The 12508-nt window shown below is 40.0% G+C and overlaps 1 protein-coding gene across 2 annotated transcripts in view; it reads left to right on the top strand.

Moving 5' to 3' along the window:
- cacna2d4a (calcium channel, voltage-dependent, alpha 2/delta subunit 4a) overlaps positions 1-12508 on the top strand; it is a 74047-nt gene extending 61539 nt beyond the window's left edge. Inside the window, exons 28-40 of one of the 2 annotated variants that reach the window (XM_035618561.2) lie at positions 552-613; positions 3805-3819; positions 4334-4378; positions 4899-4961; positions 5771-5841; positions 6830-6905; positions 7001-7053; positions 7624-7679; positions 8222-8242; positions 8705-8825; positions 9570-9685; positions 10422-10504; positions 10791-12508. In XM_035618561.2, the coding sequence (XP_035474454.2) occupies positions 552-613; positions 3805-3819; positions 4334-4378; positions 4899-4961; positions 5771-5841; positions 6830-6905; positions 7001-7053; positions 7624-7679; positions 8222-8242; positions 8705-8825; positions 9570-9685; positions 10422-10504; positions 10791-10883 (875 nt within the window). In that variant the 3' untranslated portion in view covers positions 10884-12508. The remainder of the gene's footprint in view (positions 1-551; positions 614-3804; positions 3820-4333; positions 4379-4898; positions 4962-5770; positions 5842-6829; positions 6906-7000; positions 7054-7623; positions 7680-8221; positions 8243-8704; positions 8826-9569; positions 9686-10421; positions 10505-10790) is intronic. The other variant, XM_035618563.2, reaches the window with a different exon arrangement.

Genomic DNA, 12508 nt, shown 5'->3' with positions numbered 1-12508 from the left:
AACATGTGACTCGTATGATATGTGCTTTTTCTCTGTCATGTTTGTTTTATCAATCCAATATGTACAAATACTTTTACTGCTGCCTTGTCATTAAAGGTGTGGTATGAACCTTGCAATCCCAAGAATAAATTCAGAGAGTGCAACACAAAAAAATAATGATGATAATAATACTGGAAGGATCATGCTGTGTAGCCACAGGCAGTGCACTTTGTTTTCTGCTTCATATCGTTGCCATGACACCTTCAGCATGTGCTGATAATGTTTGCGAGCGGACATTTGACTTTACTGGAGGAGGGGAAACCTGGGGATTCAGATCCTCAGTCTCAGTGGTGTTACCCTTCTTTCATCCCCTTATTAAAATAATACATCCTCTACTTCTTTTTCCTGTCCTCCTCTCCTCACGCTCGTGTTCTCTTTATCCCACGTACCTTTCTCCTCCTCCTGGTTGTCCTTGCTTCTATCTTATCCATTTGAGTCTATTCATTTTTTTATGTTCAGGTTAATTTCGCGGTACTCAATTGCTCTCTCTCTCTCTCTCTGTGTGTCTGCAGCCATCGGTGTCCAGATGACTCTGGAGTTGCTTGAGTCCAGATTCTGGGCCATCACGCAACAGGTAAATACATACAGGCTCCGTGTTCACCACTTAAAATGTTACGGAGAAATAACTTCATCATGTGGAACCTTTGACCGAATGAATCCCTCGTGGTTCATGTGTCAGGAGTTTCATTACAAAATGAGAATTGTGAAACTGGCAAAAGGATAAATAAAGCAAAAAAACAACTCTTGGATATAACCTAATCTGTACTTTAACATGCGAGTCATGAATGCCAGGCACCACTATACCACTTGGGAATCAAACCCTGTAATTATTGCATTATTGCTTCAGGTTTTTCCATGTCAGATTCCTATTTGTGTTTTGTTTTTTCATTTTTCAATATCTTTCCTAAAACAAGGCCATTGTTTTGCACATTACGTAATGGTTTTTCATTTCAACATCGCATCCACATCCATCCATTTGACGAAAGGATTATATTTCTAAATATGTTTACATGAAAGATTATACGTCTTATTTCACCCTTTGTAATTCTATTTGCCTTAAAAATTTTACATTCACATCGGAAGCATTGATCAACTACACTGACGCAGTGCAAGTCCTATGAATGAATATGAAGCTCTTCAGTATCTTGCACAAGAGAACAAGACCATCGATCCTGTGTTCATGGTTATCCCTTAAAACCATCGGCCCATTTTGACACAACATCAGGTTCTTTTTTCTGCTCCATTAGTTGGTAACTAATGCATTTTAACTTTGTTGAATTCAAAAGCTTAATGCAGTGTTTCCCGTACCACTGCTCACGCCATTAAGAGGACTGCCTGAAAACATTATTTTGAAAAAATTAAATGGCATCATTGTTTTTCCGTGGATATTTCATGTGCCGCTCAGAGAATTTCATTAGCTCTGGCTTCAGTGGAGTATCCTTTGTGGTCTTCCACACCTTCGAGAGAACATTTGCCTAATTTGCCGTAACACCTTCGCTGTAGCAGGTGATTGATAGCCGGGCTGTTGTCCTCCTCTGCTCCCGTGGCTGTAAATGACAGCAGTTAAAAGAGCATTAAGGCTGCTGGCTGGCCATTAAATGATGGATAGCCACCATCGCCAGGCTCAGCAGCTACCAAATGTGTTTGTGTATATTTATGTGTGTTTGCGGAGGTGTGAATAATGGAGTGCTCTGTATGTGTATGTGTCCGTGTCACGTTGACAGGAACCATATGCATGACCATCTGGGCACAAGCGTGTTGTTACGTCCATATTCATCAACTAGGAACTCATTAGCATCATCGGCAATTGTTATCCACTAGATTTATGCTGCATGCAAAGTCTAATTTTCATTTATTGTCTGCACCATTTTCTCTCCTCCTCCTTCTCGAATCTCTCCCCCATTTCCTTTGTTTTCCTCAAGACTTTCAGTCTCCCACCACTCTCTCATCCGCCATACTCCCCCATCTTCTTTCCTCATCTTCTCTGCTCAACCCTCCCGCTCACACTTGGATAGCTTACGTAATCATATTATCTTTCTGTCATGTATTAACTGTCAGGTATCTTTTTTTCATGTGCTTTTTGTGTGCACGCACTGACAGTAAGTGCTTGTCTTGACTTTGTGGGTGTGTGTTTTGAGTGAAGTGTAATCTCTTTCGAGGGTGAAGATACTGTACCTAACGTAGATCCTTAATGAAGTACCCGCATCCAATGGGATACAAAATAGCCGGCCATGTGGCTGCCACAACCATATAGCTAAAAATATATAGTCTATATAGTCTGATGTAAACGCAGTGTTAAAAATATATACATTTATAATATACCTAACTATTAATATTTGTATTTTCATTCATTTCAAATGAGATAGCGCCACGTGTCTGTTACAGATCAACTGTGTTGCAGACAAGGGTTTTTACAAGACATTGAATTTGTTGTGTTAATGCACGTTGCACTGATTCATGATTACAACGGAAATACAGTTTCCCCAGATTTTCACTCCACGGCACCGTGAGACATATTTGAAACTTTAATTACTAACCACGCAGATGACCTCTATACATAGTGTGCAAATCTCAGTGAAGGAGTTACGTAAGCCTTGGAAATCATATCTGACGTTTTAGCTACACTATTAAGTTGACTGCCTTAAAATAAGATGTTATTAGTTGATGAATTATGAATTAGCGAGGGTAAGAATAAAGTATGAGCTTCCATCTAATGGGAATCAGTCAGAATGTTAATAGGAAAATGCTCCAGCATCACAGAGCAGTACACTCTGCTCTGTCTACAACCATAAAAAAAATTGTGTTTGTGTATGAGAGAGTGTGAGAGACAGGGAAAGAGAAAGAAAAAAGTATAAATACTGAGGGGAGAAAGACAGAATCGATGGACTTGCTCCACTGACACATTATGTCCTGACGTTAGTCAAATCTGAAAACCCACAACCTTGTCAATATATATCACATTATCATATAATATATTATCATATATTCATAAGCATTTTTAACTTCTATGATCTATTTTTACTATCTCAACTTGAGGACATAATTTTAAAAGTAAAGAATAAACATTGTGACTTATGGGTTGCAGTAGCAGGGCTTTTTGTCTTGTTTGACATTGACTACATAATATATATATATATGTCTATTCACACACAGTAGTTTCCCTCAAACTTCTCGTCTCATTAAGACATGCTGTTCACCCTTAGTGTCATTTCTGTCAGTCCTCTCGCTGAATTGTAGTTTATTTCAGGAGGCCGTGTGGGACGCAGAGAGAAAGACTGACACTTAGCTGTAATAGGACTGAAAAGGATGATAGATTGTCTCATTCACGTTTCGACACGCTCCATATAGCCTGGCCATGATTCCAAAGACACATTGTCCATATTGACCATAATCCACGCGCACTGTGGACGATAGATATGACCATGAAGTCAAGAGGAGAGCTGCATTATGACTCATGACCAATCTAATGATGAAGAAAACTGTCGGATGGAAAAAATATTAGCAGATTGCAAGGAAACAGACTTTGTTTTGGACTTGGTTCAGGTCTGCTTGAAAATCTGTTAAAACCTCAATGAAAATCCATGTAAAATAAATACAAATATGCTGTTTTTCCTCCATTTTTGAATCATGTTCTTTGAAAAGGTGAATAACTTTGTCAACAACAAAGTATTCATGACCTTACACACCATTGACTGAAGAGATGTTTCTCTCTTTGTTTTCACGCTCTCGTTTCATCTCTTTGTTCCCCTCTGCGCGTCTTCTCAGCCAAATGACACAGACGTGAGTATGCTCAGTTGTCCCACTCTTCATTTTTTCAAAGCATCACTCGACTTTTTGTCACAGAACCATATTTAACCTTTCTTAGCACCAGCTGAGCTCCGTGAAGTCAGCTTCACACCCCGGCTAAAACCGAGTCCACGCACATCCACACGGTCACAGGAATGCAGACGTTTAACATGCCCAAACTCGCAAAACAGAAACACTCACGGACCCGTCACAGGTGGACACATCACACACAAATTAACGCCTTCTCGCCAACACAGACGTTTTTGTCGACAGTGGCACATGTTTAGACCTAACACCTCCGCAGTCAGACGCACGCAGAGCATGTGCTCAAATCCTTTCCTCGCTGACACAAACATGGCCTCTTCTACATGCACATCAGATGATCACACCTATCACCCCCACAGTCACTTCTTCACCCGCTTCTATTCTGTCTGCGAACATCTGAACTGGTGATTGGTAAATGGTGAAACACATTGCAAACACTTTCTTTCCCGCTGTCTGCCTCCAGTGCTCTGACGTCGAAGGGATCTGTCCTCTTCGGTGTGACAGATTTGTAAGTATATCAATGACTTGATGACTTTTGCTGTAATATCTGGGTTTTAAAAGCCCCTCCCACCAAAAAAATGTTATCTAACTATGTAATGATTATATGAAACACTGTGCCAGGGAGGTCGTTTCACCCATGTTTGGTTTAACTGTCAGCAAGATTACAAAAAACCATACTGAACCGATTTGCACCAGACTTGGCGGAGCGATGGGACATGGGCCCAGGGAAGAAATCTTAAAAATTTTGTGTGGATCCAAATAAAAGGGGACAAATTTAGAACTTATTAGATATCTTTCAATAACATTGCAAGGAAGAACATTTTTCTACATTTTCATCAGTTTCTCAAGAATCAATGATTGGATCTTGAGAAAAGAAAATCTGAGATATGAATGGCTATTAGCTTGATGAGTTTGTACAATTTGGTGAACATTATCACACTACTTTTCATTTTGCTTTCATTTCTCTGTCAGTGGTGTTTGGCACAGATCTTTTACTTCGTCCGTCTCTGTCTCTTTTCTCATCTCAGGATATCGACTGCTACGTGATTGACAATAATGGCTTTGTCCTAGTTTCTAAACAGCGTAATGATGTGAGTTTGCGCACACGCACACAAAACACAAATATTGCTGAAGTGCCTTTTAGTCTTTGATGTGATTGTATAAGAGCTCATATGTTTGTCAAAATACATATATATATATACAGTAAATCCAAACTTTTCTGTGCCTGTTATTTAGAAATACATTTATGCATCTCACAATCATACTTTTCCCTGTGATCTGTCTTTATGTGTAATGGTTTAGGTTGTAATTTAATTCTTTTGAATAGACAAAACTTTATAAACAAGAAATAGGTTCTCACCCGATAGAATCATTCAATAATTGATCGTAGCAAACGTTTTAATCAAAGTCTGACTCTTAGCATACACCCTTTTTGTGTTTTAAAATTTGCGTGAAAGCATTCTAAAGGAACAGTTCGTGATTTTAAGAATTTCACTTTCTTGCCCAGAGTTTGATGGGTCTCTGCCTGTTGCCTGGCAACCTTACTGTGATGACAAGACTCACCACTAAATTACTGTATTGTTTTTGCACTTTGATTTTTGACAGATTAAAGAAAGGAGATATAATGTGTTAATAAGTGAAGTTGCAGAGATGTTTTGTCAGGGTACTTGTCTTGGCCCCCCTTCCACTGACAAAATCATGTGTGATAACATACACAATAAACAATATAACAAGGGTGAATAATTAATCATACAGTTCACGATGGGGTGAAAGTGGGAGGGATGAACACTTAGGGGGGGCAGTTGATATTCGCTCAGTCAGTCAATCGTGACAGAGAATTTTAATAGATCAACCAGACGGTTCATTTCACAGGGCGTTTATCTGACTTCTCTCCTGATAGGCGGGGAGGTTCTTTGGTGAGATTGACGGATCAGTGATGACCACACTTATCAGAATGGGCATGTTCAAAAGGTAATACCTGCCTCACCAGTCTGACTGGTTGATAAGAGTGATGTAGAGTGTCTGTCTGTCCATCTGTCTGCTTATCTGTCTGACCTGAAAGGCCCTAAATCTCTGCGACGAGCTGAACTGCCCTCACTTTGCATTGTAAAGTGGTATCTCATGCATTTCGGTGTCTCATGCTTGTACTACTTTAGTTTTTAAAGCTGGCTCCTGAGCATGAGTACATTTCAATCCTATTCTGTATCACATCAGTGGTTGCGAATGTATATTGTCTTAACCCGGAGGTCGGCTTTTAAATGTTTCCTATTTTGTTTTTGGCTCTTATACACTAAGCCTCACATCAGTATTCATATGAAACCCATAACCAAGAGGGGGTCCTTAACCGTCATTATAGAGACTTAAAAGCTTTGTTGTTATGGTATAGTCTCTGCCTTGTGTTGTTTTCTTTACATTCATAAGTATGTAAGTATGTATACACGTGGTACTGATATCCCTGCTGTTCCTTTTTGCTCCCCCTTTGAGCATCTTTGGCTGCTCTGGATTTCTTTTCCCCATCTTTTATGTTTGAAATCGCATGAGTGATGTGCTATTTTTAAACAGCTAAAAGATTTCTTCATGCTTCATTTGACACAGGATATTACATAACTGGTTTTGAGCATGCATGAACTTCAAGCCACTGTGTATGTGTGTTTGCGGCTTATATGCACCCACCTGTGTATTTAAGCTTCTACTTGCATAAGGACCGAATGGACTCAGCTCCGTGGAAAGCCAAAAAGGAAACTAATTCTAGCATGGCGGTGATTTTCTTTCAGGTTTTTTATCTTTTCAAAGTTAAGTAAGGGATCAGGGCTTTTACAGAGGTTAAGCTCAGCCATGTACAGTAGCGCTGTGTGTAATAGTCTGGCGGGGGAGACGTGGAGAAATCGATGTCAGTCAAATACTGCCGGAACAGCAACACCATGTGCTTTTGTGTGTGTGTGTGTGTGTGTTTCCTCAGGGTGTCCCTGTTCGACTACCAGGGCATGTGTAAGATGAACTCGCACTCCGTCAGCAGCGCCCGTCCACTTCTCAGCGTATGTACAGTAAACTCTGTCTTTAAATTATGTTCATTGCCATAATCGTCCACTCGACACTGCCGTTACTAAAAAAGATCCATCTCTGTCTTCAGCCGTTCTACGGTTTGGCTTCAGCACTCAAGTGGTTCCTCTCCAACTTCCTACTGTAAGTGTTATTGCCAGGGCCGTCGAGAAATGTTTGTTGAAAACAGCACTATTGTTTTATGCACAATACCGTTGTATCGGTAGCCACGAAATACACAAACATTTGACTTTGAAATCCAATTAATCATGAGTTCAGTAGCTTGAAATTTACCATACAGACATGCAGAGTGTTGTTTATCTCTTTGCAAAAGAAAAACGCAAATAAGTGTATTTCCAAACATTTCCTACTATTCCCTTTAAGTGAAGTTATCAACTGTAGGATGGGGAAACATAGAGGAGCCCCCATTCTACTTCAGTCTTCACTGTTGTTACTTGTTAAGGCTGAAGTCACGTGATACATCCAGCATCTTCATTAAAAACAACAGGGTAGTTATCCAGTTAAGACTAAGCTTCCAATTACTGCTGAATAACTCGGGGACCCATTTTAATATTCCCATGGCACAACTTTGGGTCCTTGCCCAGTTTGTGAAGGATGCATGCAATCTGCTCGCAATCTGCTTTGGTCTATAATGAAGGCTGCCTAATTGACTCCCTCTCTATGTCCACTCTCCTCTTCTCTCCTCTTCTCAAGGTTTCTCCTGGAGTTTAATATCTGTGGCTTCTGGCACACGGAGCATTTTGCTGAGGGTGAGCTCACAGGCATCTCAATTACAAATGTCCTTTTTTTGGAAAATCCTCATAACCTTCACAGCAAATCTGGGTAACTGCAATATTTGCTTTACAAACCACTTCTTTATAAATAATGCACTATCTATCTATCTATCTGTCATCTAAATCTACATGGATTTTAAATTCACCCTGAAAAGATCTCAAATGATATTTAAATATTAACATAAATGTAATAAGTCAGGGCAAAACTCACCATGAACATATAACATTTCATTTTCTTCATCATCGCTCTGTGCTGACTGTCTCCACAAACATGTCAGAGTAATGACAAACATGTATGTTGTGTCAGTCCGATGGCAGGAGTGTTCGATCTGTTTACAGTATTGATCACCGGTCTGAAGGTCATGATGGAATAACACCACTGTGTCCTTTGATCCCCTCACCTCTCATCTGCCACCATCTCACCATTGATCACGCATTCGCCCACCCCATTACTCCACTTGTCAATCATCTGCTCATCCTGTCATCATCATCATCACCATCATCATCCCTTCATTCAGCGAAGTCATCTTTCAGCGTGTGTGAGTATCTGACTTGAAGAGCGTTTCGAGGAGGATCTTTTTTCTCCAGTTTGTGTTTTATGTGTGGTGTACTGTTAGTAGTGTACTTCAAACAATCAAGAATTTGGTTTGTATGTTACATGAGTAGCTTCCACTGGGAACAAGCACTGACTCTTCAAAACAAGAACTAAGCACAAGTCGAGTTTCACAGTTTCTAGAGAAGTCACAATTGCTCACATGCAGATGGGACATTTGGACAAGCCATTATGGCTCCTTTCAGGTTTCGAATGAATCTAGAATTGAAACTGAAATTAGTTTGGAGTACACAACAAGCAAGAGCACCTCTGGTAATGGTAGACAGAAAAAAAGAAATTTGAATAAAACCTCCTGTCAGTCACCAAAGAAATGTCAATCATCCAATGTCACGCACACTAATCCATATTCCAAACCTTGAGATATAACCCTTGTCTCTCTCTCTATTAGCCTCGTCTCATAAGAAAAAAGGGGACATCCTGCAGCCGTGTGACACCGAGTACCCCAGCTTTGTTTATGAGCCGTCAGTCAAAGAGACCAACAGCATTATTAAGTGTGGACGCTGCCAGAAGTAAGCACATATACCATTCACACACAAGACCCGGCAGCGCGCTCCTCTCTAAGCCCCTAGACCTGCAATATTAAATTGTCCCTCGAAATTCCATTTTCCACGGCTTTGCTCCGCTCTGCATACTGAGAACAGAGCCGTGTTTATGCAAGAGTATCAAGTAGAGGGAAATAAGTAGAAAGGAACAGAATTAGATCAGGGTGCACGGGGTTACAGAAAGACCGGAAAGCATATGGAGCGTAAGAGAGAGAGAGACTGGAACACTGAGAGAAAGTGTTGAGGGGATGGGGGAACAGTGGGTGGCAAAGAGAGGAAAGCATCGCAGTGCATTTGTCTATGATTCTGTGAAAGGGAGAGAAACACCAGAGAAACACTGTGGTTCTGTGGTTAGTCTGTGTTATTATGATTTCGCCAGGTTTGTGATCATAGGTTGAATGTGACCGCCCTCTTGTGCTCAATAGAGGTGTAACACACCACTGTCCCTGTGCTGGACAAGATCCCGATCTTTTGCTTGAGTGGTGTGTTTGATTGACATAAATGTATGACCCATAAATTAGTTTTGTTGTTGTTGTTGTTGTTGTTTATCCATATTATTATGTTTTGGGGTCATTGTATTTTTCCCAGGTGGGTGCCCCCTCCTGAAAAATGCGTTAACATCACACATGACATGGCAGGTTATGTTCTTTCTGTGTTTTTGTTTTTGGGTGCTCATTTTCACACTGACCTCTCCGTGTTTGACTGCTTCAGGATGTTTGTGGTGCAACAGATACCAGACAGCAACCTTTTGATGCTGGTGGTTCAGGCGGACTGTGACTGCTCCAGACAGTACGGACCGCTCACCATGGAACCAGAGGAAGTCAAATATATCCTTATTTAAATATTTTGGTATTCACTGAGCATGCTGGTTCATTGTGAGAAATCTGCTGCAAGGAAAATATATTTGTATAGTGCAGTAGCATAGAGGTCATTCAATGCAGAAATAAAATAAACATAACAAGTACAGATAAGAAACATAAGAAAACATCAAGAGGGTTAAACATTTAAACTATTTATTTTCAAAGCACAAATTACAAAACGGGTAATGTCGAATGCAGGATTCAGTGATTAAGTGAAGGCATCAGAAGATAGAGCATTGCACTGTCACACACAAAAAGGCTGTACCTTTCCATTTCCACTTTTAAAACGACAGTATGCTTATGTAACCCAAGTGTCCAAAATGTACCGTGGAACATAATCAGTTTGCTGCCCTTTTTGTCTTCATCCATAATTAATGCAGTCCCCGTTGCCGCACACTCCCACTCTGGAGGGCTTGTAGACAACAAGCAGGAGTCGCTAAAGTTGTGTCAAGGACAGGATCCCTCACTGGCTTCCCACACCATAAAATGTTGATGAGGCGTTTCCCCTCGCACCATGTTCGCCTCACCCTCATCTCAATCTTAGTAACTGCACGTTTGATTCAAATTGAATTGGTTTAAGTGTGAAATATGTACTATATAGTGCAAAACCTCTGTATTAATGTTTGAATGAGAACGCATGAGAGACCCCTGCCGCTGCTGCTGCTGCTGCTGCTGTTCTTGTTGCTCCTTGACCCCGCTGTACATAACGCCTCAGTGAAGTGTGACAGGATGAGGTCCCAGAAGATTCGCAGGCGGCCCGAGTCCTGCCACGCCTACCACCCACAGGTCAGCATCTCACTGGTCCACTCACCAACTCACACTGGAATTAAACACCCGCTGCAGCCACCGCACAAAGTGTTTGTTTCATTTAAAAATCTTAAATAAAGATGATTAACTTTTTCAGACTTGTTTTCCACAGCACACTTTATGACAAAATTATTATTTCCTTAATACAATAGTTCTGTTATTTACTAACTTCTTATTCATGTCTTTATTTGTTCACTGTTTGATCACATCATCTTTGTGTCAAATGATTTGAAAAGTGAAATCCTTTTCTGTTTTGTCCGTGTAGGAGAACGCCAACGACTGTGGACGGGCTTCTTTCATATCTCTCTCAGCCTCTCTCTTCATTATCTGTCTCTCCATCTCGGCACTTGCCTCCTGATGATGGACAACTTTGCTGTTTCATCCATTATCTTGTAAAGAAAGAGATGAATCAAGAGATGTGTTTGGACACTGGACACCTCAATTGGATTTTTTTTCTTCTAAATGTACCTTATCCTGGACAATTTGCTCATGACAACCACAAGCCTCGTCTCTCCCGGTGGACATTCAGTGGGGTTCATGAGCATTCGTTGGTTGATTCCTGGAAATCATTTAATCTGAAGGAAAAATAACTGCAAAACAAGCAAGTTAACGGGCTGTTGTTGCCATGGATACTTTTTCAATAGTTGCTTTCTCACATGCCAATTTGCATCTCAAAAGGAAAATGGACAAAAGAGATGCAGATGGTGGCTGTGACGCGCATCGATACAAGAGGATCTTGAGTCACAAGATGCAACTTAACACAGGCCAGGGGGAAAAATAGGTTTTTGGTTTCTCATATCACACTAAATTGTGTGTTGCGGACACACATGCATATTATATATGCGGCTGCAAGCATGCACACGACCAACGCTAATAATCGTGATTAATAACCACTGAGACAAGGGCTACAGAAATGTGTAGGGAATCATGTTTTCCATGGTTGTTTGCAATATTGATGAGTAATGGACAATAAAAATGGGGATGTTCAGCCCCTTGGGGGGGATTTCATTTTTGTGTTCATACTTTGATGACATCCCAAAAATATTTGTTTCTTTTAAAAATGTCTGTCTGCCTTTCTGTCTTTATCAGCTGTGTCTTTCTCTGTGTCTGTGCATATTGTTTGTAAGTACGTTTGTCTCTTTTTTCTGGACATGTGGAACTCTTACAGCGTGTCGGTCTGCAGTCAGCATGGATAACATGATGGTGGACTAAAGGTCAAAATGCTTTTAGATAAGTCGTGATTTTGTGTGTGTGCGCAGGGTGAGGATGCACATACATGGTTTCAATCTGCATGTGTTTACCACAAATGATTATTTGCACCGAAATATAAATGTTTAAGAGGTTAAAAAGAAGAGTTTAAATGCATTTGATGGAGACTTTGGTTTTACTGAACTTTTCATAGCCCTCAACTTCATTTACAGGCTATTTACTGCTGCCATAAATAAAAATATGATTTTATAATATGATTTAAAAAAAAGACAAGGTTGCATTCACTCTGAGAAACATTATTGTCGTATGGATGAAACTTGGTCATGGCTTAATTTTTGAAAATGTCATGTTGATTCATATGTAATTGCAATGTAAATTAATATTGTGAATCATCATATGGGGTATTTTTTGCATACATATGATGTGCGTTTCATATTTTGCTAAGCATTTAATTTTCCCTGATTTAAAAAAATATATATTTCTCACCAGCTTACAAAGCATGTCTTTGAGTTGAACTAATTCTGTCGACAAAATTGCCTCAGATTTTGCCTGTTTAGGTAATAGATTCAGATAACTATTATGTGTGTGCGCATCATGACAGTTTGTTCTCTCCTGTTGGACTCGTATGACAATATTTTGAATCATCTGTTTCATTTTTGTTTGTAATTATCACAATACAATATCCTGTATACTGTCTGGTTGATATGTCCACATTGTATGTTGGTTGACTGATGGCATTATTTGTATAGAATAAATAAAATTATCCTCATTGTT

Source organism: Scophthalmus maximus, chromosome 12 (assembly GCF_022379125.1).
Source record: "Scophthalmus maximus strain ysfricsl-2021 chromosome 12, ASM2237912v1, whole genome shotgun sequence".
Classification (NCBI taxonomy): domain Eukaryota; kingdom Metazoa; phylum Chordata; class Actinopteri; order Pleuronectiformes; family Scophthalmidae; genus Scophthalmus; species Scophthalmus maximus.
Note: the sequence above shows the minus strand (reverse complement) of the source record. Positions and strands in the feature narration are given on the sequence as shown.